The 24,359-nt window shown below is 37.6% G+C and overlaps 2 protein-coding genes across 4 annotated transcripts in view; one reads left to right on the top strand and one right to left on the bottom strand.

Moving 5' to 3' along the window:
- The window catches only part of LOC124284343 (vesicle-associated membrane protein/synaptobrevin-binding protein-like), a 56,597-nt gene extending 45,155 nt beyond the window's left edge, over window positions 1-11,442 (bottom strand). The window contains 1 exon segment of the mRNA XM_046720431.1: window positions 11,279-11,442. Coding sequence (XP_046576387.1) covers window positions 11,279-11,336 — 58 coding nt within the window. The 5' untranslated portion in view covers window positions 11,337-11,442.
- A 199-nt stretch (window positions 11,443-11,641) lies between these two features.
- Window positions 11,642-23,550, top strand: LOC124284322 (cilia- and flagella-associated protein 418-like). Of its 3 annotated transcripts, none has more exons than XR_006900533.1 (7): window positions 11,642-11,855; window positions 14,216-14,273; window positions 15,051-15,124; window positions 17,551-17,616; window positions 19,769-19,917; window positions 20,756-22,720; window positions 23,098-23,550. XR_006900533.1 is itself a non-coding variant. In XM_046720406.1 (6 exons), exons 1-6 carry the CDS (start codon window positions 11,743-11,745, stop codon window positions 20,851-20,853), a joined length of 558 nt encoding a protein of 185 aa, XP_046576362.1. In that variant the 5' UTR covers window positions 11,642-11,742; the 3' UTR covers window positions 20,854-23,550. The 3 variants fall into 3 exon arrangements, 1 of the variants encoding a protein (XP_046576362.1); XR_006900532.1 differs by having other exon boundaries at window positions 22,775-23,550; XM_046720406.1 differs by having other exon boundaries at window positions 20,756-23,550.
- Window positions 23,551-24,359: the final 809 nt, after the last annotated feature.

The following is a 24,359-nucleotide window of genomic DNA, read 5'->3' as shown; positions in this document are numbered from 1 at the left end:
GCATGTGTAAGCTGATGCTCATACCTGACCCTGTACACTCACTCACTCCTTGCCAGCATGTGTAAGCTGATGCTCATACCTGACCCTGTACACTCACTCACTCCTCCCCTGCCAGCATGTGTAAGCTGATGCTCATACCTGACCCTGTACACTCACTCACTCCCTGCCAGCATGTGTAAGCTGATGCTCATACCTGACCCTGTACACTCACTCACTCCTTGCCAGCATGTGTAAGCTGATGCTCATCCCTGACCCTGTACACTCACTCACTCCTTGCCAGCATGTGTAAGCTGATGCTCATCCCTGACCCTGTACACTGGCAAGGACACAAGTAGAGATTACAGCTGGATATCACATAAGGAGCTTACTGGTAACACCCCAAATCAAAACATTCTTACAACTGTTTCACCGTTCTCAGACTGATCTCTAAAACAGCCCGCTCAGAAAATGTTGAAATTAAATGTTAAAATCCACCTCTTGTTGCTCAGAAAATGTTGAAATTAAATGTTAAAATCCTCTTCTTGTTCCCAAATGATTGTCTTGCACTTCTGAAGTAGTAGTTAAACAATGTGTCTATCATACATAAGTGATGTAACCATCTTGTATTACTGTAACACGATGAGCATATGACGATGATGAAATGGAGACTGTCAGCAAATTGCCAATTGGTGATGATAACTGACTGAGTGACTGAGTTTGGTTTTACGCCGCTTTTAGCAATATTCCAGCAACATCACGGCGGGGGACACCAGAAATGGGCTTCACACATTGTACCCATGTGGGGATTCGAACCCGGGTCTTCGGCGTGACGAGCCAACGCTTTAACCACTAGGCTACCCCACCGCCCCTGGTGATAATAAAGCTATGCAGGATCTATAGCCCTTGACATGTTTCTTCTAATAACTAATGAAAAACACTTCAAATGAAAAACACCAGGTTTAATGTGTAATCCTAGGCCTAAAACAAAATGCTGAGGTTCCGATTACCCAACCGCCCCTTGAATTCTGGTGCCGACCCTAATTATTTTAAGCGGTTGAAATGAAATAAGCTTTTAGATACCATTGGTTTTTCCCCCTGGCACCGACGGACATCAGACATTCTGATAGAGAAAGTCGACATGATGGCCAAATCCTTGATTGAATAAACAATTGTACATTGATAAATGTGTTATGAGTTTGTACTTTACTTCTAAAAAAAATGTTACAAAAAAAATCCTAGCTACTTACCCTAAATTTTAAAGAGGTGTAATCGGAACCACAACATTTTTTTCATTTGGCCCTATGTTAAAAGTAGTGACACTCTATTTCCGATCATAATGTAAAGATTAGCGAAAGTTGATGGTTCGGCTTACCTACCAGACATACCATTTGATATTGATTTTAAGGATCAAGTTAGGACCTCGGCTTAACAATGAGATCAACTTATCCATGGTAATATACGGTACCTATCCCTTGCTTTAAATGACCCTACAATAAAAACCTGATTGTCATATATGACTCTAAAGGTATGAAGATGGATCATCTGAGTAATAATTGTCCTAACACACTCATAACAGTTATTGTAATATGACAAGGTGTTTACATTGATACAATGTTTCTGTATCCAGGGGAAACATTTGTCAATCAGTAGTCACCTGCAACTGGACACCTGTCGTGTCATAACATGACAAACACTCACGCTAACAACATAATATCACACACACACACTCACACATCAGCATGACTCAGAATCACCATCTCTTGGCAACATTATGTTCCGATGCCTGAAAAGATGTATATGGAAAACACACCTAAATAAGGGCCCTGTTATAAAAAATGCACACGGGGAGAACTCTAGTAAACGTTCCTCATTTGACCAGCTATTTCCTTGTTAGTTGTGTGTAATGTAATACTGCACGGTATTACCGCTATATCGCAAAATGCCTTTCAAACGATATGTATTGCAATGTTTTTTTCCCAGAACCGGAATATTGGGTAATAAAATATATGTGATGCTTTGTGATTATCGCTATGATTTACGTAAATCTACAGACTTTCATTCACACTGAAGTTTTCCATTGTAATTACTTGACAAAACACCATACTTTACATACAATATGTTTTATAAAAATGAAAATACAATCCCTCAAGATCAAATCAAAATTTGAAATTTCTCTTGTCACAACCATTAAGTGTATTTTTTAGTATGTAGAAAATAAGCTCTACATGTACAATCGATGTCACTCACTGTCAAACACTCGGGCAACCAATATATCGCAATACGTATCAGAATACAGGTATCAGAATCGCAATATATTGCAATACAATTTATTGGCCATTACACAGCCCTTATGTAATTGTATCAGAAACAAATCAAACCCCTGTGGACTCGGAACATGCTGACATAAAGACGATATGCACAGCAGTAGCAAAGGACAGTGTTTATTTCCTCTGTCTGCACCAAGTTGTGGGTTCATCTAACTTTTGCTCGCTCATCAACAGCTGTTTCAACCAAACAGCATATGATAGCATACATTTACATCAACAATGTTATGTCCAATTATTGGTCAACCATGTCTAGGAATCATTATGCTTTATTAAATATCTGCATATTTTAGTATTTTCTCACTGGCACTGTCTTGCATGGGCAACTACATGGGATGTAAACAAGCCATGCATCATTTGAACCCCATGCCATGCTGTCAAAATAAATATGCAAAATAACCTCCGTCCAGTCTACTTTTTCCAAATTTATTTTTTAGAAAGTTCCTCGAGTCTTACAATGACAAATTCCATGTTGGTGTCACAAGAGGCATCAGACACAATGTTTTCAAAACTGGGACTAATTCATCAAGGTATGCATCCAGTGCCAGCATCCAGGGAGTCAGTCAACATTGTTGTACGCTGTATGCTATAGCCAGCCAAATATTCCTGGAATACTTCAGTGACCTGTAAACAATCCAGTCTAGTCAGGCAAACCGGTCGCTTACAGTTACAGCCACAAATCAGTAATAATCCATCCATTTATGATCAGCCAGACCATGTTATAACCTAAATCCCAAGCCTCTGTTGACAAGCATCACCATAAGGTACTTGGGTACCTTTTGTTACCGTCACAGGGTGTTGCATCTTTTATGAAACAATTGGTCAAAAGGGATTCCTATTTCAAGTGCCATTTTATCAATATTATTCCAGTAAAAGCTGTGAAGATAATTGACCACTACTTGACAATTCATCAACCAACTTTAGAATGCCAACAGGTGTCCAAATTCATGCATTGCGGAAAACAGGTGTGTGTGTGTGTGCGTGCGTGCGCGTGCGTGCATGCATTAATTAAAATAAACATAAGCTGAATGCAGTGTAAGACTGTCCCTGACATCCCAATGGGTTATATACTTCCTAAGACTCACTGAGTATGGTTTTATGACACCTTTTGCAATATTCGAGCAATATCACAGTGGGGGACACCAGAAATGGGCTTCACACATTGTACCCATCGAACCCGAGCCTTTGGCGTGCAGAGCAAACACTAGACTACCCCACCGCCCCATTCCGAAGAGCTACCATACAGTGATTAACATCCAGTCATGATCCAATGATGATGGTGTTCAGTCAGGTAGAACCTATAAACAACAGGTGTGACAGGTGACAGGAAAGTACACACACTCATCACTGAACTATGCAGGTATACCACAGTTTATATCTATGGTAGATCAATACAACCATGTGTACAGGTAACATAATGCTACCTCAGCTATGTGTAATATTGATGTAGACAGTCTGGGAACTAAATTCACGAAATGACAATAATGATTTCACATAAGAGGAACAAGACATTCTCAAACTAAACCTATCCTTGTACATTAACCATGTTCACATACCAAATCAGCTTTAGTCTGTCTCAGACCCTGAACCTCATGTCCCTTCCACCCAGTCAGAAATACTTGTCATGGAAGAAACTGAACTAGCTAGCAGTCCTATTACAATAAACTCGTCTTGTTTAAATGTCACATGTTTCACAATTTGTTAACTGAATGCTATGAAATACATACTGATGATTTATGAATCACTAAATCAGTAAAATTACAAAACAATTGATTTATCAAACTGAATAATGACTGCCAAAAAGTTAAGCACAATTGTAACAAGAAACAATTGTGTCCAGGGACACGGATTCCCCTGCTGCTGTAGGAAGAGTTCACACATTCAGGGTCCCACTGAAGTACTTGAAAACACTAAAAACAATGTGTTGAGGGGTTAGATAACACAACCTATTATCATATAAAGATCAATAAGTGGACAAAATTCACGAACAAGTTCAATAAACATCTATGCAACTATGAGATGCACACCCTTCGAGTCCCAATGAAACACACATTATAAGCTGAATCAATTCTGTTGAGCAGTTTTTGTGGAGAAATGGATAGACTTCATCCCCTATTACACTATCATCATAGAGAAATTCATGCATAAAATTGTTACGAAACACAAATATTAACGAGGTAAAAGCATAGTCGACAACATTTAAAATCAAATGCCAACTGCCAGTCGCCATGGTGACAACTTCATCAGAAAGCCTCAACATGTGTTGGTTTAACCATGTTATTCCTCCATGTTTAGAACAGTACAAGAACACTTCATCATGTTCACACTCTCACATGGCAACGTGGGTAAAATCGGACTGACAAGAAATATGAATATAATGAGGTGACCCGATGTGACCCCTCCACTCCTTGCACAGAACGTCATTGTACAAAGGTGGGAGTGTATGGAAGACAGTATCAGCCTGTTGAAATTCCGTAAAAAATCACAGTAGCTGTTGTGAAACAGAATCAATTCAGAAGTAATAACAGGGATAGACCTGACTACCAGTATGCTAATGCAAGACTGTAGCTAATACAGGACATGCTATTTTATCAAAAAAGTAGTAAATATTTTAAAACATTAGTTTGAAATGAGCTACCAGTTCGATATGTTAGGCAATTGCAACTGCTCTTGAATAATTGTTATGCTGCATCTTATTTTGTGGGAAACACATAATGATATTCACAAAAAAATGTTCTTCCTGTTACAGCTTTCAGGCTATGAAACACAATCAATGAAATTCTATATTCCTCAATTATATTTTTTATTTCTCATTGTATTTTATTTATTTAAGAACATAATATTTTTCATAAATATCACCTTCACAGATAACCACAATAACATGCAAATCAGGAATTAATGTACTTCTGCTACTAATTACTTAAAGCAAAGAAGGAACATAAAATTCTTCATTCCCTAAAAGCAAAAGTTCTGAAATTATCAGAACTCATCATAAGGCAAAAAAAATGTTCGTTTCCTATTACATGCTTTTTAAAAATAGGGTAGGTGGGTCGGTTTTATCTTCTTCTTTTTCACTTTTTTTTTTAATTTCTTAGTGGCACCAGGTGAGCACCTGAAGTCTTCAAGAGTACCACATCATGTAGTGATAATGCCTTATGATGAGACATTCAAAGATTTCTATATCAAATCATTATTTATGTTATTTATTTGCAAATTTGGTCAGTGAGGACCCATTATGCCAATTCAATGCAATCCATTTTAGCCCTACGTACACTGAAAAACATGAAAATATCATACTCGATTTGGATGAAAATGATGAGTTGAAATGCACTCCAGTCATGATATTGACTTGGTTAAAAAAGGATTTAGGGTCGGTCGGGGTGGTGGTGGGTGTTAGGATAGGGTCGGGTTATCCGGAAACGGATATATATTTTGGGGGGGCCTAAGCATAAATCTAAGCTCTTTCAGCATGTTGTGACCATGACAGATTCCTTCAAGCTTACATATCAGTTCTTAGCTTCTACTTGTACAGCCCATACAAAACTGGCAATTAGAATAATCCTTCTACAATATCTGTCATACTGCAGTGAATCTTCTGGACACAAAAAGCACAAGGCCCTTTCATCAACTTTAAATAGCTTTAGAAAGTTAGAAAATGTTAAGACATTTTGGACACCAACCAGTAAAAGTCCACGAAAATGAACTGATCTGAAATTCAGTGCTGTAGAAAAGATCATATCCAGAGCCATTTCATCATGATTTAATTATCATATTATATTAATTCATCAACAAGGAAATAAAGCTAAATGTAATATCTAAAGAAGTTATTTGCCTCAACTGTTTTAAATTATTCTCATTAATCATGCTGAGTCTTTGATAGACAGGAAGGATACAAAGACATGAAACTTTTATGGAATTAACTTCTGTATTTTGTGTATTGACGATGCGAGGCCTGAGACCTAATATCAAACAATTACTAGATGAATGGGCAACAAGTTGCCTATCAGAAGTCACAAAGTTGATAATTACTCATGAGACTGGCCACGATCACATGAATGCTTCCTCCATTCAACACAACAGACGATAACAGTCATGAGGTAGACTAACAGTAACAAAAGGCCCCAGGGACTTTCTTCACTTTCAGAGTGAATGAGTGAATTTAGTTTAACGCTGCTGTTAGCAATATTACAGCAATATCACGGCAGGCGACACCAGAAATGGGCTTCACACATTGTACCCATGTTGGGAATCGAACCCGGGTCTTCAGCGTGACGAGCAAACGCTTTAACCACTAGGCTACCCCACCGCCCCTTCGCTTTGAGAACCTGAAAGTGTGGTAATCTAGACTTGCTACATATTCTAAACTTGCATGTTATAAAATAGGAATATTTGTTTTCACGAGGGTTTGTATGGCACTGGCAGACTGCCCATAAGGTAACAGCATGTGATATATACATAACATAGATCCTCATCTCAGGGTTTGGGGTTTAACACTGAACTCAGCAATATCCAATAACGGTCTATAAATAATTAAGTCTTGCCACATGAGCATCAATCTACACAGTAGACATTCAATGGCCACACGATCCTTTAAGTCGATCCTGTGTTACGGAAAATCAAATCTAACCCTGATCTTACCCTTGTGAGGGTAATCACAACTCATAAACAATTATAATGCAGGTCAAAGATAATTTGGGAGGAATGAATATTGTGGTACATGGATTACAGTCAATAAAATAAAATTCTTAATTACAAAAGACAGGAATATATCTCAACATGTTCAGTATATACTAAATATATACAAAATATACTGAACGTTTTGGACGGGCCTTTTTACCTTTGCCCCACACTTTGTCATTTGGAAAGTGTATTATCATACGACATTACATATTAGTATCATACTACAACCTTACTTAATAATGTGATACATACGATCCTATCATGACCCAGTATATCACCGATACCCAAGTACTGTATCATATGAATATCTTCCTACTATACTTACCAATGGATTATAAGTGAAAACATGTACAACTTTACATAAATTATTATGTTTGTTATAGAGAGGGAAAAAATGAAGAAGAAAAAATATATGATCCAGCTAATATTAGCCAGGGAGAACATGAAAAGTGAACACCAAACTTACAAGAATGAACACACTCACTGACTCAGTAATCTGCTGTAGATGTCAATTGTCATGACTTAACAAGCTGTGTACAGGTGGTGTCACATGTCCTGATTTAACACACAAAATCTCTGATAATATATAACATGTATGATCCGCACCAACTGTCTTCAGAAATCTCTAATGTCAGACTCTTATCAAAGAGACACTGGCACCAGTGTTTCAGATTTCCTGACCTAGGACTTTAACTACCCAAAGAAAAACAACTTTCATTTCTCCCACCATATTCCATTTCTCCGGCACATCATTTTCACAGACATATATATGGCCATGTAACCCATAATTATCAGAGTCAAGGAGGATTTCTGCTGTTTACCACCTTATCAATTAGACAAGAACATACGATCTCAACATTTCTCAACGGCTCCATAATGTAAGCAAGACTACCACAGTTACTTCCCCTTACTATGATAATCACCTCAGTTGCAAACAAATTCCGTCACATGACTGATACAATAAAACTGAAACATTATTCATTTGAAATGTTTAAACTTTCATGGAGCTGATGGATGCCTAAATATAGAATTTCAAGACTTTTCACAATGACATGTCGTCCATACCATTCAACAGTTCTTCACCAAAAGCACTGCTATATTAATAACACTTGTTAATATATCTAATACTTAATGAGAAGAAAAGACAAAACTTCTGCTGAAAAGACTATCAATATAGCTTTACAAACACAACAAAGTGTTTTACGGTGTTTACCAACATTTCTCAAATTACAGGATGCTGGATGATCTATAGAAGTTCACTAGGACATATCACAACATGCATCCAGTACGTCATCAAATGTATACAATAACATGAGTACAATGTACAAAATAATGGCATTTCTTCCAAACAATTCCCTGACATTAATCCTAATTCTTAAAAATATTTAAAAGGAAAAAAAACATATTTCACTATGAAATGGGAGCATGTGCCTGCCATGTAACGACCTATCTTACCACGTAATTAGATTTCTTGCATCGGCTATGATTTTCCTGACCTTTTAAACAAGAAAAAACACAAGCTTCTGTATTGGGTAATTTGTTACATACAGTTACACGAATGGAATCAGCTTGCAAAAAGCACCATTGGACTTGCAGCTAGTGTTAGGCAAGGTGTGACATCCCTTGCACTGAGAATGTTGAAAGTATGACAGCTTTGTGTTATATATTGATAGAGTACTGGATCAAGGGTAAGCCTGGGGGGAAACTGCTTGCATAAACCCAGAAACATATCTTAAACTGACAGGGGATAGACCAACTGTCCACAACATATCCTAGACTTTCATTGTGTTTGTTTGTATATAGTTTCATGCAAGACCTGTGAATGTTGGATGAACTACCCAAATCTGTTGTCTCCAAGAATGTTAATGAAATGTGTTGAAAGTGATAATAAAAAGAGTATTTATACCATCAGGTTCATGAGTTAACTGTTTATCATTGTTCCCTTCTTCTCCCCTACCAACCCCAAAAAGACAATGAAGTTAGGAATGCAGAAATTCAGTTCCAAGTTTTTAACTGCAGTAGTTTGAATGTTTTTCTTGGTCATCTTGACACCATTGTAACAATCAAAAATGACAGTCTTAAAATTGTCACTGAGTGATAGAATCCTGTTCTTGAATGAAAGCAACTGTTCATGCTGTTTGAACAACTGAAGAATGATAGGAATGAGACCTCAAATCAACAGGGATGACGACCATTGCACAACATTCACCAAGAAACATATATGTGGAGCCTAAACTTTGAAATAAACAAATCACTATACAACTCGTGAAAGCAAAAGACAAAACATTAAATACATTCACATATCACATGAAATTTTCTGCTAGATATGAATACGAGCGTACAAATGTAGAGAACCAAACCCAGGTCTTAGGCATGATGGACAAACACATTAAACACTAGGCTACTCCGCCACGACAGGACATACATGTACATTCATGGAAAGGTTCTGATAATAAGCACTGTGCAGTAAATTCTTTCAACATATGTTCATTCCAAATTAATACATGTGTTCCTTTTCACATACACTGTCTTGAATTGATACATAGTGGTGTTTTTGCACTGTGACGCAGTGCCAGACATAGCTAAACCTTGTATTGCTCTTATCCTAATATATTTACAGGCTAATACATAAGTAACAGAAAGGCACACTGCCAGGCAAGACATAACAGTATGAAACGTGTATTGACAAATATACCTGCATTGACATTTGCTGTTTGCCGGATTTAGCAGTTTTCAGGTTTTTCCCAATATATTATCCATGTTTACAAATATGTTGATGGTGACACATATTATTACAATGTTAGAAGAGAAAGAAGCTTGTTAAGTATGATGTTTAAAAAATGTTGCTTATTCTTCTTCCTAATCATATTCAAGAATTGCACCGAAATATGAAATCATTTTCAGTGTTTGTCCCTGTTTCGTTCAGTTGCTGTCCATGTCATAGTCAATCAACATTTTCGAATGATTTAATGTTGTGATATGATTCATATGTCATGTGAAGAGCTTGAAAATTAACAATGAAAGACAAGGAATCCTTGCAGAATCTTTGTAACACAAACCATTACCAGTTCCAACATTCAGGGGTTCCATAGATTTATATACCACACAAGACCAAAAGCACCCAATCACCCTTATATATTTAGAACACATGTGAACACAAAACAAAATCCAACTCCAACAACACAAGTCTGATATTTTGATGCACATACTGTGTCTCAAGATATTGATATTGTATTGAGTTTCATATAGAACTATATTCTTTGTGAACTGCTGCTACCATGCCCTCAAGGGAAAAACTAAGTTTGTTGATAGTACACATGTACATGAGGACATTAATTTGCAAGCTGACACATGTGAGTCATGCTTTACACCAGCAGGGAACAATGATTATAAGCATTCACAACTTGGTCATCATCGTAAAGATTAAGCAGTCCTTCATACCCTTCAGGGTAAAGATGAAACGGAGTGTTTGTGACAGTTTGTTTATGTCAATCACACGAATGGCAGGTTGTGCATGTTGAAAACCCAACACCATAAATCGATGCAACACAAATATGACAGCATGGCAAACCCCCTTCAATTGTGAATGTGCATTTGAAGACTGAAAGAAACCATCTTGAACCAATGCATACACAGTAACCTGCGTCGATGTACTTTTTTGCATAAATATAAAATGTATCTTAGGTGTGTTGTAATATCATGATATATATAAACTTAAATGAGAGATTCTCATCAGATTGTTTCAAGGTCAATTATGTAGCCAGTTAGATGAAAACTGATTAGATCTTAGCTGACGGTTACCAGAAATTACAAGGCTGTACACGTGCTGAAAAATCAATGACAGATCAGTATACAAGTGATAATGCTATGCAAATGGAACATATTTCATCACGGACGGTGATCCCATGAAGTGTTCATCATGTTCATTCTCAACGCCAAATACAGACCTATATAACAAATACGTATATGGTAAAAACAGTGCCACTGTCTGTGTCTTCTAAATGACATAAAATCATGACTTTCACTTTACAAATATGCCGGTATAACCTCATGAGGATTCTTTAGCAATTCTGGAACATTCCGGCCTCATGCAAGCGGAACAGTGTCTCTTTACGCCACAAAAGGTTGATTCAATAAATTCCTTCACCTTTGATTAGATCAACTGCCTTATTGTGCATTATAAATTACAGATCTTTCCTCCAAGCATCGATAGCACAGTGATCTGTTCAGTGGGGAGGATGTGACCATAGACCAGCGTGTCTTTGACTCAAGTGGCCTTCTCAATTGTTTCTCACCTTTGAAACGTAGTTCACCAGCTGGTTCAAGAATCAACACTTGTTCATTTTTAGCCATTTCAGAGTATCCTCTCCGCTATAATCGCAGATATTGTAAATAAATTTCCACGACTAACGCATCTGCTCCACTCACTCTCTGTTAGCGTGGACTGCGCATGCGCAATTCATTCTTGTCTGAGTAATATTAGTATAAAAGTTAGGCAGGAAATACCATCCGATTTAGGAAGCATACAAAACTTGTTTACACGTAAACAATTTTATAAAAATTGTTGAAAATTCGTTTGAAATATTTATTTTACAGTTTTAATATTCTTTAAATGTCCATGTCTATATTACAAATGCCAACCAATCATGAGTGCACCTTTTTCAAACGTTATTACTAAAAGAGGAAATCGGAAGTAAACACGAGCACGAGCTTGGTGATCGGGTAAACAGTAGCCGAGGTATCATCGTCATAACTAAGGATGGCTGATGACATAGATGATTTATTAGATGAAGTCGAAACTAAATACTGTACACGAGGAAATACTACAACGGGATCCCACAAAAGGATAACTGCCAATAAACCCAGGAACAGGTGCGCGATTTCACGTTACCGGTGATGGGCCAAGTTGGAAATATCACGTTCCAACAGAAATCGAAAAGTGGATTCAACTGGTTTCAAAATTGGAATTATATTTATATATATGAAATATATATGTGGTCATTTTATCCTTATTTGAATACGGATTGCGATTTGTAGGGATCTATGTCCTTGGATGCATCCATTATCATGATTATCAGATATTTTGAATGAAGATTTAAAAATAGTTTCCTCTGCAAATATGGTACGGTTTATTTTTTGTTTATTGTAGCACTTAGTTGTTCCTACTACTAGAAGGCAGCCTGTAGATCCAGTGACTGACTTTATGAATGTTGGTTTGGATTCGATGGATTGCTATCAACGGAATTACACATTCTGACCATCCCATCTATTTAGTTAGCTCTTATGACAAATATAGGTTGCTTTTGGCCTATTTTCATACCCAGAATCCCAACAGATGCAAGGTCATCAGATACAAGCAGAAAAAAATTAATTTATTGTGCTTTACTACAGTTAACATGTGCTGAATTCGTCGTCGGCTCAGGTACTACAGATATGTACCCAGGGGCAAATACAGCTTTTTGACTGACTGAGTGACTGAGTTTGGTTTTACGCCGCTTTTAGCAATATTCCAGCAACATCACGGCGGGGGACACCAGAAATTGGCTTCACACAATGTACCCATGTGGGGATTCAACCCGGTCTTCGGCTGTTTGAGAAAGTGGGGGTGTATGTAGTTCATTTTCACCCGTTTTCACAGTTCATGTTTCATGCAAAAAGTCCCATTTGCCTGATTACTAGTGATACTGTGCATCGCGAAATATTCGTCATTGTGAATGCTCGTTTCTTATATGGTGCAGAACAGACATGTCTTAGGGTTTGTTTCTGTATTCTGATTTTGGCCAGGGTACGTTTTGTGTACAGAAACAAACCTGTGGTACATATCTGTAGTTTCCATGCCGGCAACAAAACCTACAGCTTAACATGTGGTCCCTTTCATCCACCTTTGAAGTTATGTAATCAAATTAACCATGAGTTAGCGTGCCTTGTTCCTTTTCATTGAGAACCTTTCAGTTGTCACTAGGAAGAAGAAAATTCCAATTCTCACTCTTACAATGTGTGAAGTTGATTTCTGTTGTCCCTGCCAAGATATTGCTATAATTATCCAAAAGTGGCTTTAATTTGTGAATTTATTAAGCATATTCTAAATATATGTTCATTACCCCCTAACTTTGTCAAGTTTACTTTTGCAAAAATGTATGTATTGCTGGTGTTTTTCACTAGGAAGAAGAGAATTCTAATTCTCACTCTTACAATGTGTGAAGTTGATTTCTGTTGTCCCTGCCAAGATATTGCTATAATTATCCAAAAGTGGCTTTAATTTGTGGATTTATTAAGCATATTCTAAATTTATGTTCATTTCCCCCTAACTTTGTCAAGTTTACTTTTGCAAAAATGTATGTATTGCTAGCATCATTGTGTCAGAATGTTTTCCATGTTTATTGAGCAGGCACTGGAAAGATATTTTAACGGTGCCATTTCAAAGGACTCCCTATAAAGCATTTGGATATCTGATATCCAAACAGGTTTGGAGGGGGAGCGATGGGGTAGCTTATTGACTAAAGAGTTCACTCGTCATGTTGAATAGCAGAAATAGATGGGCAGTGGGTTAGCCTTGTGGTTAAAGTGTTCACTCGTCACGCCGAAGACCCAGGTTCGATTCCCCACATGGGTACAATGTGTGAAGCCCATTTCTGGTGTCCCCTGCTGTGATATTGCTGGAATATTGCTAATACCAGCACAAAGCCATACTCACTCACACCAAACAAGTGGGTGATAATGTGTTATCAGCATTATTGAGGCATAGTATAGTCTATATTAAACAGGGCTATTGCAAGTAGCATTTTAAAAAATAATTGTATTTTGATATTATCACATGGTATTTCATCCATCAAAGTCTCTCAAACTTAATGTCTTGAGAATCTTTGGATGAATAAACAATAACTCATCGTTGTTATTTGAGAAACACAGATTTATCTTCCAATATTTCCATTCAAGTGACATTTTCTGTACATCTCCAGCATATTATGCGGCATTGTATTATTTTATATTCCGTAAGAATATGAGCAGTTGTATTTTCTGGTAATACAACTGTTTTCCAAGCATGATCTTCCACGTTCAAAGTGTTCACATGCTATTTTATATCTAGTGATGATTCCTGTTTTTTTACATCGGTCATGTAGATAAAACCAGCTTAGCTAAATCTTAAATAATCCAATCAATGGAGCACCATTTTGATCAGGTTGAAGATCATATTTCTCATCTTTCAGATATGTTTGTTTTATTGTTGACAGAGCCAGATTAGATGATGACATTGATGACATTCTCAGAGAAGATGATGACATGCCACAGGTAATAAATTCTGTCTGTTAAGAGATGGACTATTTTTATAATAACAAATAGTAATCATTGTTGGTGAAAGAATTTTTTTTAGACAAGACATTTACTGGCAGCTCTGTGGGGGTTCAAGGAAGGAGTAGCTCCGTAGCTGTACTTTTCCCTCCAGACTCCACTACAGCTAGAATATTCCTGACTGTGGCACCCGCAAAAATCCGGGTTAGAGTTGGTAGGATTGGGTGGTTCACACGTTATCATATCCCAATAGCTTAGATCGATGCTCATGCTGTTGATCACTGGATTGTCTGGTCCAGACTTGATTATTTACAGACCACTTCCAATGCTGGAATATTGCTGAATGATGGAATGGTCATTGGTTTTCCTGGTGCCTTATTCACCAAATATTCGTAGCAATATGCCATTCATAAGCCTATGATAAAGTATACATTTGCGATTAGTCGTAACATTACAAACGCTTTGTTGATCGGATCCCTGGTCCTCATTCCACTTCAGTGATACATTTAGAATATTCCTGATGTGGCTTTAACAAAATTTAATCTCTTACTTTTCAGTAGTTTTTGGAAGATATTTAAATATTTTTCTATTACCTTTTGTCAGTGAAGCCACACCCAAACAATTCCTGCTGCATAGCTGTGCCCAAGATACTTGTGTCTTGTAGACAAACTTGTCCCTTAGCATCATTAGTTGTGCATTTTATATTATAGTTTTATATTAGAGTGTCCGTTGAAATACAGTAATCATCAGTTATCATAAAGATGCTCTATTTTGCAGCTGAAGCAACTTGATATAGGCAGTAAAACATCAGTGGATGGTAAAGACAACCAGAGGTCACAATCATCTCGAAAGTAAGTATGTGAGCTAGACACAAACAATCTACATGAAGGTTGTGTGGGTTCTTAGGCCAATCAGATGTCAGGTTTCTAAAACAATCAAACATTATACAATTATTGACTTCTATCGAGGTTGATCCAATGATTTATTGACCCTGGAAAATATCACATGTCTAAGGTCAATAAATCATTGGATCAACCGAACTGAAGTTAATGATTGTTATATTATATGACAAAAGTACTGAATACCTGTTCTTCTCTGACGATTTATTTCCTCTTCTTAGACAGTCATGAATATTCTTGGTGTCTGCCATTTTGATACAGATGGGACGTAATTCTAAACCAACACACTCACAGGGACGCTTCCTTATCTAGCGTGACGCGACGCAGTGCAGAGTTCACAGCTGGAATATCCCAAATCTATTTTTAGCCATGGGAGGTGCTTGGATTGTGATATCAACCTCTCGCGACGTGGCGAGGTTGACATAACTTAGCGTCAAAGCTGTCATGTGACCAAGTGGGCCAATCAGAAGGGCGGAAAACTACCCGTCATATAATAACATCAGTTATCACCTCCATTTGGAAGTTTCAATTTTAGCGAAAGAAGACCCATACACAGCACAAATATTTCTTTGATGGTCCTTGCTGTTGGTCTAGATACTATGGTACTCAGAACATGATCTCCACATTAATTCAGAGAAGTTTCTGTTTTTGTGACCACAGCTCAGGAGTAGGCACATCAGAGCTTGTGTACTGTGTGGACTTTATTGGGAGTTAGTGTTGGCATCAAACCCAACACCTCACTCACTCATTGTACACATATTGTGATGGAGGTGGATATGAAACTAGTGTGCTGTTGCAGAGCTCCAGATAAGATTTAGCTCATGTGGGTACTGTACCCACTGTATTTTTTGGAGTGGGTATTATGAATGTTGAGTGGGTATTTCATTTTCCGTTACCCACTTCTTTCAAATATGTGCGTATTTCAGTCATTTTACTCACCTAAGTATATGTCATTGAGTAAGTTTACTAAGTAGGTATGTTCTGCCTTATGTCATACCTAATCAAAACCAACTTAAATATAATGGAACCCTGACTAGTGGTGTAACGATACCCTGACACCTCACTAGTGGTGTAACGATACCCTGACACCTCACTAGTGGTATAACGATACCCTGACACCTCACTAGTGGTGTAACGATACCCTGACACCTCACTAGTGGTGTAACGATACCCTGACACCTCACTAGTGGTGTAACGATTCACTAGTGTAACGATACCCTGACACCTCACTCACTGTGGTGTAACGACCTCCTCACTAGTGGTGTACTACTAGTGGTGTAACGATACCCTGACACCTCACTAGTGGTGTAACCCCTGACACCTCACTAGTGGTGTAACGCTACCCTGACACCTCACTAGTGGTGTAACGATTCATCGATAGTATCGATGTTTGCATCGTCAACAACGCGATACGAGTGCATTGATACGAAACACATTTAGGCAATATATCAGGATATTTATATCGCGAGGGTCCATGATACATCGATGTATCACCACAAGACACGATATATCCCAATACAACTTAAATACTACTTAAAGTTGTAGGGAGTATTGCAATAGGAATAGGAAGGGAGTCTCTTTGAAATTCTTCTGAATTTTAAAAACAAATTGAACTTTAAAGGCATTTGTTTGTCTGTTATCTCTGTTACATGAACAAAGAAGTTGGTGTACAAGTCACAGAGTGTGAACATTTTACAAACTATGTGAACTGAGAATAATTGTCTTCAAGTAATTGAAATATGCAGATGTTTTAGTTGTTTGACAAATAATACTATTTATTTATAACTACAAACGATGTCTTAGCATTGTTAACAAAGAGAACAAAGAGAAGATAAAATTTAGAAAGCAGACTTAAGTGATTCTGAATGCTGATGTAAATTACATTGAGTTGTTTGTGAAAGCATTGGTGTAGAAACACAATTTCCCAAGGGAAACTTCACTTTCAGATTTATATATAATAGATCAAGGTATACTGAATATGTTCGACTTTCTTAAGCATTTAATGCTGAAACTTTATTAGATGAACAGCTTTTTAAGTGTCTGTCAATGGAACACAAGTTCTGCTGTATAATACATAAAGTTTCAGTCATTTTATCCATCATATCTGTTCTGTTATTAAAAATTGTAAAGTATCGGGATACATATCGTATCGCCACCATTGTATCATGATGATAATTGTCTCGCAGGTTCCTTGCCAATACTTTCATGATATATCGTCTCGCCTCATTAAACTGGTGTCGGGATATATCGTCTCGCCAATTAGGCCACGATACACAGCTCTACACCTCACTAACTCATTTAACCATTGAATCAGGCCTCTTTCACATCATGCAAAGAAGCCTTCCTGCTCTTTATGAATTGACATTTTGTATTTTCAGATGCTTTCCTGTATATTTAGGTGGAAGCTCCTGTGTCCTGGGCTTAGCCTCAAGTGTAAATAAACGGTAATTTACCTACTGTTATCAAAATTAGGTCACTCGTTCGCAATTGCATTTCTTCTTGAAGTTCTGACAAACCATCACAGAAGGTCATGTGGACCCTGAGGAAACTCTGAATGAAGGATGCTTAGGTTCTTAAACCAGTCAGAGGCCAGCTTAGTAGTGAAACTGTTTGGCATCATATATATACTGTGGAGCACAGTGGTGTAGTGGTTAGCATGCTGGCCTCTCACGCCAAAGGCCTGGGTTCGAATCCCGGGTGGAGACACCAAAATTTGTGACCTGGGTCTCATACTGTGTTGTGTCCCTGGGCAAGGCACTTCATCCACATTGCACTCAGTCCACCCAGCTGTTTAAAATGGGTACCTGAAAAGCGGGTGTATGGACCTATACGGTCGCTCTTAGCACTTAGTAGCAGCTTTGAAAGTACAATTCCGTCAGGGTAATAATGTAACGCCAGAGAACAGCATCGCGTTGGATTCTAGGTGCAAAAATTAGCATTATTATTATTATATACAGCTACAGTTTGAAAATTTGGATTTTAGCAAAAGTAAAACCACATTTATTTATTTTTGTAGACATTACCATGTTCCCCAAGGATGACAGAGGGACATATAATTGCCCTTCCTCTTCAACCCTCACTTTGAAATCAAATAAAATTCAAATATATCATGCACACAAATAGACTTCACAGTTTTGAATTTCTGCGGGAAATTTCCTGTTTCACTGTCATCTTAGGCAAAGCAAAAGTGCTGAAAATAATCTTTCAGAATTGGGTACATTGTAAATGTGGCTGTTTTTAATTACAAATTTGTGATTCACAGCGTTATTTGGTATATGTTTGAAATGTAAAATCAGAGTACTGAATTTCAAAACCAGCATATTAGCAATCACTGATATGTTTTTCATCAAATCACCAATGTTAATTCTGAATCGTCATCGATAAACCTAGAATTGGCTGGGATGTTTTGGAAAATACACGAACACAAACACCGAAGTGAGCTTTCCGATATATTGGATAGTGTTTACAAAATCTGTTTCACGAAGGCCGGTCCTGAGACTGTTACATCATGGACCATTGCATCATGTATGTTTCATACTTACCTGCGACAAATACATCACGGAATTCCTCATACATTTTAGAATAAAATAACAAAGTGTCTTAATGTAATCAAACAAAAAATATATTGGGCGTGAAAACGAATGATGTGCTCAGAAGTCTGCTTGTTTGAAATATAAACAAAGAAAAATTCAAATTTAACACAATGTACAGGGGTGGAAATAACTTTAAAATTGCTAGCGTACTCCGGTGCAGTGGCACATGTAAAATCACTTACCCTGATAATTTTTCCACTATACCGACTGATTTTCTTGTTCATTTTTTAAATAAACAATAAAATTAACTTTGGTAAATCAACTGGACAGTGGTACAGCGTGATATAACCAAGAGAAGTTGTCATAAAAGCTGATAAAGCTACTGTTGTACCTCAGGCATGGCTTCATGTATGACAGAAACTTTGAGTTTTGTTAAGAAACAAATAACAATATGCAGATAGTCAGAATGTTTTGGATTAATTACATCACATACGTTCCCTGAATCAAGGGAAGGTCCGTTGCAAATCCTGCATACCTATGTCAGCAAACCTGCCATTTTCTAAAAAAAAATCCAGTCATTGGTAGTGATGTCGTCGGTAAATTGTCCTATCCTATCGTGCTGCTTATAGTTTCAGTATTATAATCTATATTTTGCATATCTTTCAGATATTTCTCACAGAACTAATTTCATTAGATACATTTAGCCTTGAATACAATGCCATTTAGAAAGTGGTCAAATATAAAACACATGGTCAACAAACCGTGAGTTCGCTGCAAAAAGCTGCAACATTACAGCCTTAAGCAATATTTACTCACTCACAAACATTGAGTACAGACTACACTAATGCTTAGTCTCTGAATATATATAATTTTGATTGTAACAAATATACCCATTTAAATTGAAAAGGAGCCCCTGGGAGACCAGAGATTGAACATGGGGAATCTAGACTTGCTTCATTTAGGGCTTTAGCATTGCAGGGAGGGCAAGGCTGTAGGGAAAATGATATGGTTCAGGGACTGTGAGACAGACTTTTACAGACATGTGTAATGTTCTCTGTTTTAGGGCTTGTGACAGGCTGAGGTGTACATCATGTGACTTTCGAGTGTCACAGTTTGACAACTTTGAATGGCATACAAGTACAGACTATTTGTTTCTGAGGAACAATGTACCTGATTTTGAAAAATTAAAATCTAAACTTAAAGCAAGAAAAGGTAAGTATTTTCTGGTTTAAAATAATTATATATCAAAGTGTAAAGTTTTATAGAGAAACCATGTCATGGCAACAGTTAAAGGCTGTGAATATGATTGCACATCACCCAAACTTCAGGTGTCCCTAAGTGAGTGAGTTTAGTTTTACGCCACACTCAGCAATATTCCAGCTACATGGCGGCGGTCTGTAAATAATCGAGTCTGGGCCAGACAAGCCAGTGATCAACAGCATGAGCATCGATCTGCACGATTGGGAACCGATGACATGTGTCAACCAAGTCAACGGGCCTGACCACCCGTTAGTCGCCTCTTACGACAAGCATGGGTTACTGGAGATCAATTCTAACCCAGACCTTCACGGGTGAATGTCCCTAAGTAATGAATTCATCATAATTAGTGCCCCAGAAAGTTGGAAAATGGACAAAGTTTGGTGCCTGCTTAAAACATACACAACAATGTAGATCTATTTTCTGAAAGTAGGCTGCAGTAAACAACCTCAAGTCAAACTAAAAAAGTGATATTAGTTGCAAGATATTATATTCTCTTTCAGCACTGTTTTTTAAGTAAAAAATTCTTTGTATTACTAGAGCCAACTGACTTATGTTTTGTTGTTTCAGCATGAGAGCTAGACTGACATTTAGTCTCTGAAATAATATTATCTAATTACAAAAATATTTTTCCTGCAAAACTTATCTGAATTGAGCCCAGAACAATCCTTCACAGAACTGAGGCAATCTAGACTTGCCAAACAATTCTAGACTTGAATAGATTTAATATATTCTCTAGGTTCTGGGAAACAGGCTTCATGAGAGCATACTGACAGTTGTTTTGTTGTTTCAGGTGTGAGAGCGTACTGCTGCCAGTGTTGCTGGAAGTCTGTACCGGATCTGGTGGAGCTGAAAGACCCCAAGTTGAAGTGGGTGTGTGGCAAGCATTGACGCTGATCAGAGTCTAGATCACAGATTCCACATTCATCATTCCGTCCCTTAAACCAGCATGGAACAACAATCGCAAACCATTTGTTCATGAATGATTTGACAGGCATTGCTTTGAAGTTGACACATAACAAAATAGATATGTGGTTAACTACTTAATTATTACACTGTTATAATGATGTTCCATTATAGATTGGGCAGTGGGGTAGCCTAGTGGTTAAAGCGTTTGCTCCTCACGCTGAAGACCCGGGTTCGATTCCCCACACGGGTACAATGTGTGAAGCCCATTTCTGGTGTCCCCCTCTGATATTGCTGGAATATTGTGAAAGCACCGTAAAACCCAACTTACTCACTCAAATTACAGATCATTATAATGTTGTTCCTGCTCAGAAATAATTAAGTTATTGTCCATTAAGTGTGTCCACTGCTTTTTGTCACAGCTTTGGAATCAGATTTAGGCAGTTTGTTATGAATTGTAAATAGTGTATTGAAGAAGCTAAAAATATATTCATGAAATATTGGCTATATATAGTTTGCTCATGGAAATACTCATGAGTTATTAACAAAGATAAGACTATTATATTTACTATATTATTCTGTATTACTTGCATTTAACCAACCACAGATTTGTTTATATATATATATATAGAGGGAGAGAGTTATTTCTGTTGTGACATAGATATATATAGGTAAAGACTTTTAGAGAAACTGTATTCATTTGTAATAGGAGTTTTGATTTTCAAAGGCTCATCCATTTCATGTTATTGATCCATAATTCTGGCATGTGTCGCAGTGTCAGCATGATATTCTAGTATGTTGAAAGGTTCAAGACATCAGTTCACAAATTATAACTCCTGCTATGTGCTTATCCATGTCATCATTGCAAAAATTGTTCTTGAGATTATCTTTCATTTGTTGGCATCGTATGTGTGTGATGAGTTCAGTTTGTGTGCTACTTTCTGATGAGGTGTGTTTTAACTTATAGTTGTTAAATACCAAGACACTGTTTCTGTCAAACAGTAAGAGATGATAAAACAACAGTTTAATCTCACTACTGCGACAGGAAGAAATACAGAAATACGACACTTTGTCCTATCAAGTCTCAGTGGTGAAGGATTTTGCACATTATGCCAAAATGCTAATTGCAAAACATTATTTCTGGAAAACTGCTAACAGCAGCATTAAGTCAAACTCTCTCACATATTTGTTATTGGTCAGACTGCTCTTGCTCTGTGTTGACAAGGATAAAAGAAAGTGAGCAATTTAAGGAACGATAAAGTAGATACTCATTATGATGCATATTTAGTTAGTACTAAAAAGACCCAATTCATTTCAGGGACCACAAAATCTTCGCAGCTCAATTAAATATGAGTATCTATGAGAAGGTCCTGATGAGGTGTACATTTTGTGTAAAACAGCTAAAATACACTAAACATGTGGGTGGTCAAATGTTTATTGTAAAAGATAAACTTAACAAAACAAAACTACTGGTGTATATTACTATCGTTATTGTGCTAAAATGTACAAATTATAACTGACAAGATCTAATGACACAAATCCAGTAAGATATTTGTATTTGCACAACACAAAATTGCGGTAGTGAAACAAAAGCAGAACCAGCTGTCCCAGTGTTTGCTGACAGACGATTTGCAACTTTACAGCTTGTCTGCAGTATGTTTACAAAACCTCCCGAAAATAATTCTGGTACTGAGTGAAGGGCAAAACTTTGAATATAACCCCCACTGCCAGTCAGGGCCTTTACTGAAGGGAAATGATTTGACGGACTTGAAATATACAATACATATTGGTAGACCCTTACTAAAATTTGATTGACTTGTAGCCTCACCTCCTGTCAGGACCCTCACTAAAGGTCCAAAATTTGACTACTTGTAACCCCCACCATCTGTCAGGACCCTCGCTAAAGGGCCAAAATTTGACTACTTGTAACCCCCACCATCTGTCAGGACCCTCGCTAAAGGGCCAAAATTTGACTACTTGTAACCCCATCATCTGTCAGGACCCTCGCTAAAGGGCCAAAATGTGACTGCTTGTAACCCCCACCATCTGTCAGGACCCTCACTAAAGGGCCAAAATGTGACTGCTTGTAACCCCCACCATCTGTCAGGACTCTCACTAAAGGGCCAAAATGTGAGTGACTGTAACCCCCACGATCTGTCAGGACCCTCAGTAAAGGGCCAAAATGTGACTGCATGTAACCCCAACGATCTGTCAGGACCCTCAGTAAAGGGCCAAAATGTGACTGCATGTAACCCCCACCATCTGTCAGGACCCTCGCTAAAGGGCCAAAATGTGACTGCTTGTAACCCCCACCATCTGTCAGGACCCTCGCTAAAGGGCCAAAATGTGACTGCTTGTAACCCCCACCATCTGTCAGGACCCTCACTAAAGCATCTGTCAAGGGCCAAAATGTGACTGCTTGTAACCCCCACCATCTGTCAGGACTCTTGCTAAAGGGCCAAAATGTGACTGATTTGTAACCCCACCTCATGATCCTCACTAAAGATGCAAATGTTTCCAGACCAACTTTTATGATCTGAATATATGAATGCCTCTCTTTTCATAAACAGGAACCTCGGCCAATCATGTAACTGACTACAGTATCTTGTTCATTCCGTTGTTGTATTCAAATGGGTTGTCAAACCTGTACTGTTGTGTTCAAACAATAAAACTTAAAACTTTTGAACTAGTTTCGTTTGTTGTTTAACGTGACAATATTCTAGCTGATTGCCTGGGCCAGTACATAGTCGGGTCTGGATCCGACAACCCCTTCACGGAGTTTATGAGCAATATCTCATGCCACTGGAAACAATGGCACACAGTCTACCAATTCAGGAAACCAGACCTATCTCTTCAGCTGTGGACCTATTCTAAACCAAACCTCCGTGGGTATAAATTCTTCAATTTTTAATCTGTGAGTGGTTTCACAGATCATGGATTGTTTTGACTTTTCAAAAGATATTCCCAATTTTTTCATATTGCTAAGTTAATCTGTTATGGCACTACAGATTAGATACTTCATTCTTTTGTTAGAGGTACCATAGATCCGATGTTTATTACAAAGTACATTTGTGAAGGATCCAAAAGAATCAAAGCCAAATACAAAAAGACAGACAAGTTGGGTTTTTTTTCAGTAGTTGAGATATCGTCTGATTTTATTGGGAACTAGTAATGTCATCGCAGAACTCAACCAAAGGGAGGAAACTATGACATACATTGACATACATTGACTTCACTCCTTCCACAAGTCAGTACCATTACAAAATCATTTTGTCCAGTTCAATACCTCTCTGCATTACAATCTGACAATTCCATAGGAATCAGGTGATTTATCAGGTGAACTTTCTCATCAGCCATTCACAATGTCAGTATGAATGAGCAAAACATTAACACAAAAATGCCCGACCTTACAAAAGAATAATTAGGAATTTTCAAATGGTTACATCCCCCCACCTCACTTTTATTGAGGATATATTCGACTCATTTCTGAG

This window comes from Haliotis rubra, unplaced genomic scaffold (assembly GCF_003918875.1).
Source record: "Haliotis rubra isolate DU_JTF1 unplaced genomic scaffold, ASM391887v1 Scf11, whole genome shotgun sequence".
NCBI classification, from domain to species: domain Eukaryota; kingdom Metazoa; phylum Mollusca; class Gastropoda; order Lepetellida; family Haliotidae; genus Haliotis; species Haliotis rubra.
Note: the sequence above shows the minus strand (reverse complement) of the source record. Positions and strands in the feature narration are given on the sequence as shown.

Coding starts and splice junctions, on each gene's coding strand:
- LOC124284322 (XM_046720406.1), top strand. CDS start 11,743: ATGGCTGATGACATAGATGATTTATTAGATGAAGTCGAAACTAAATAC. Junction 11,856..14,215: donor GCCAATAAACCCAGGAACAG/GTGCGCGATTTC, acceptor TATTGTTGACAG/AGCCAGATTAGATGATGACA. Junction 17,617..19,768: donor GCCTCAAGTGTAAATAAACG/GTAATTTACCTA, acceptor TCTCTGTTTTAG/GGCTTGTGACAGGCTGAGGT.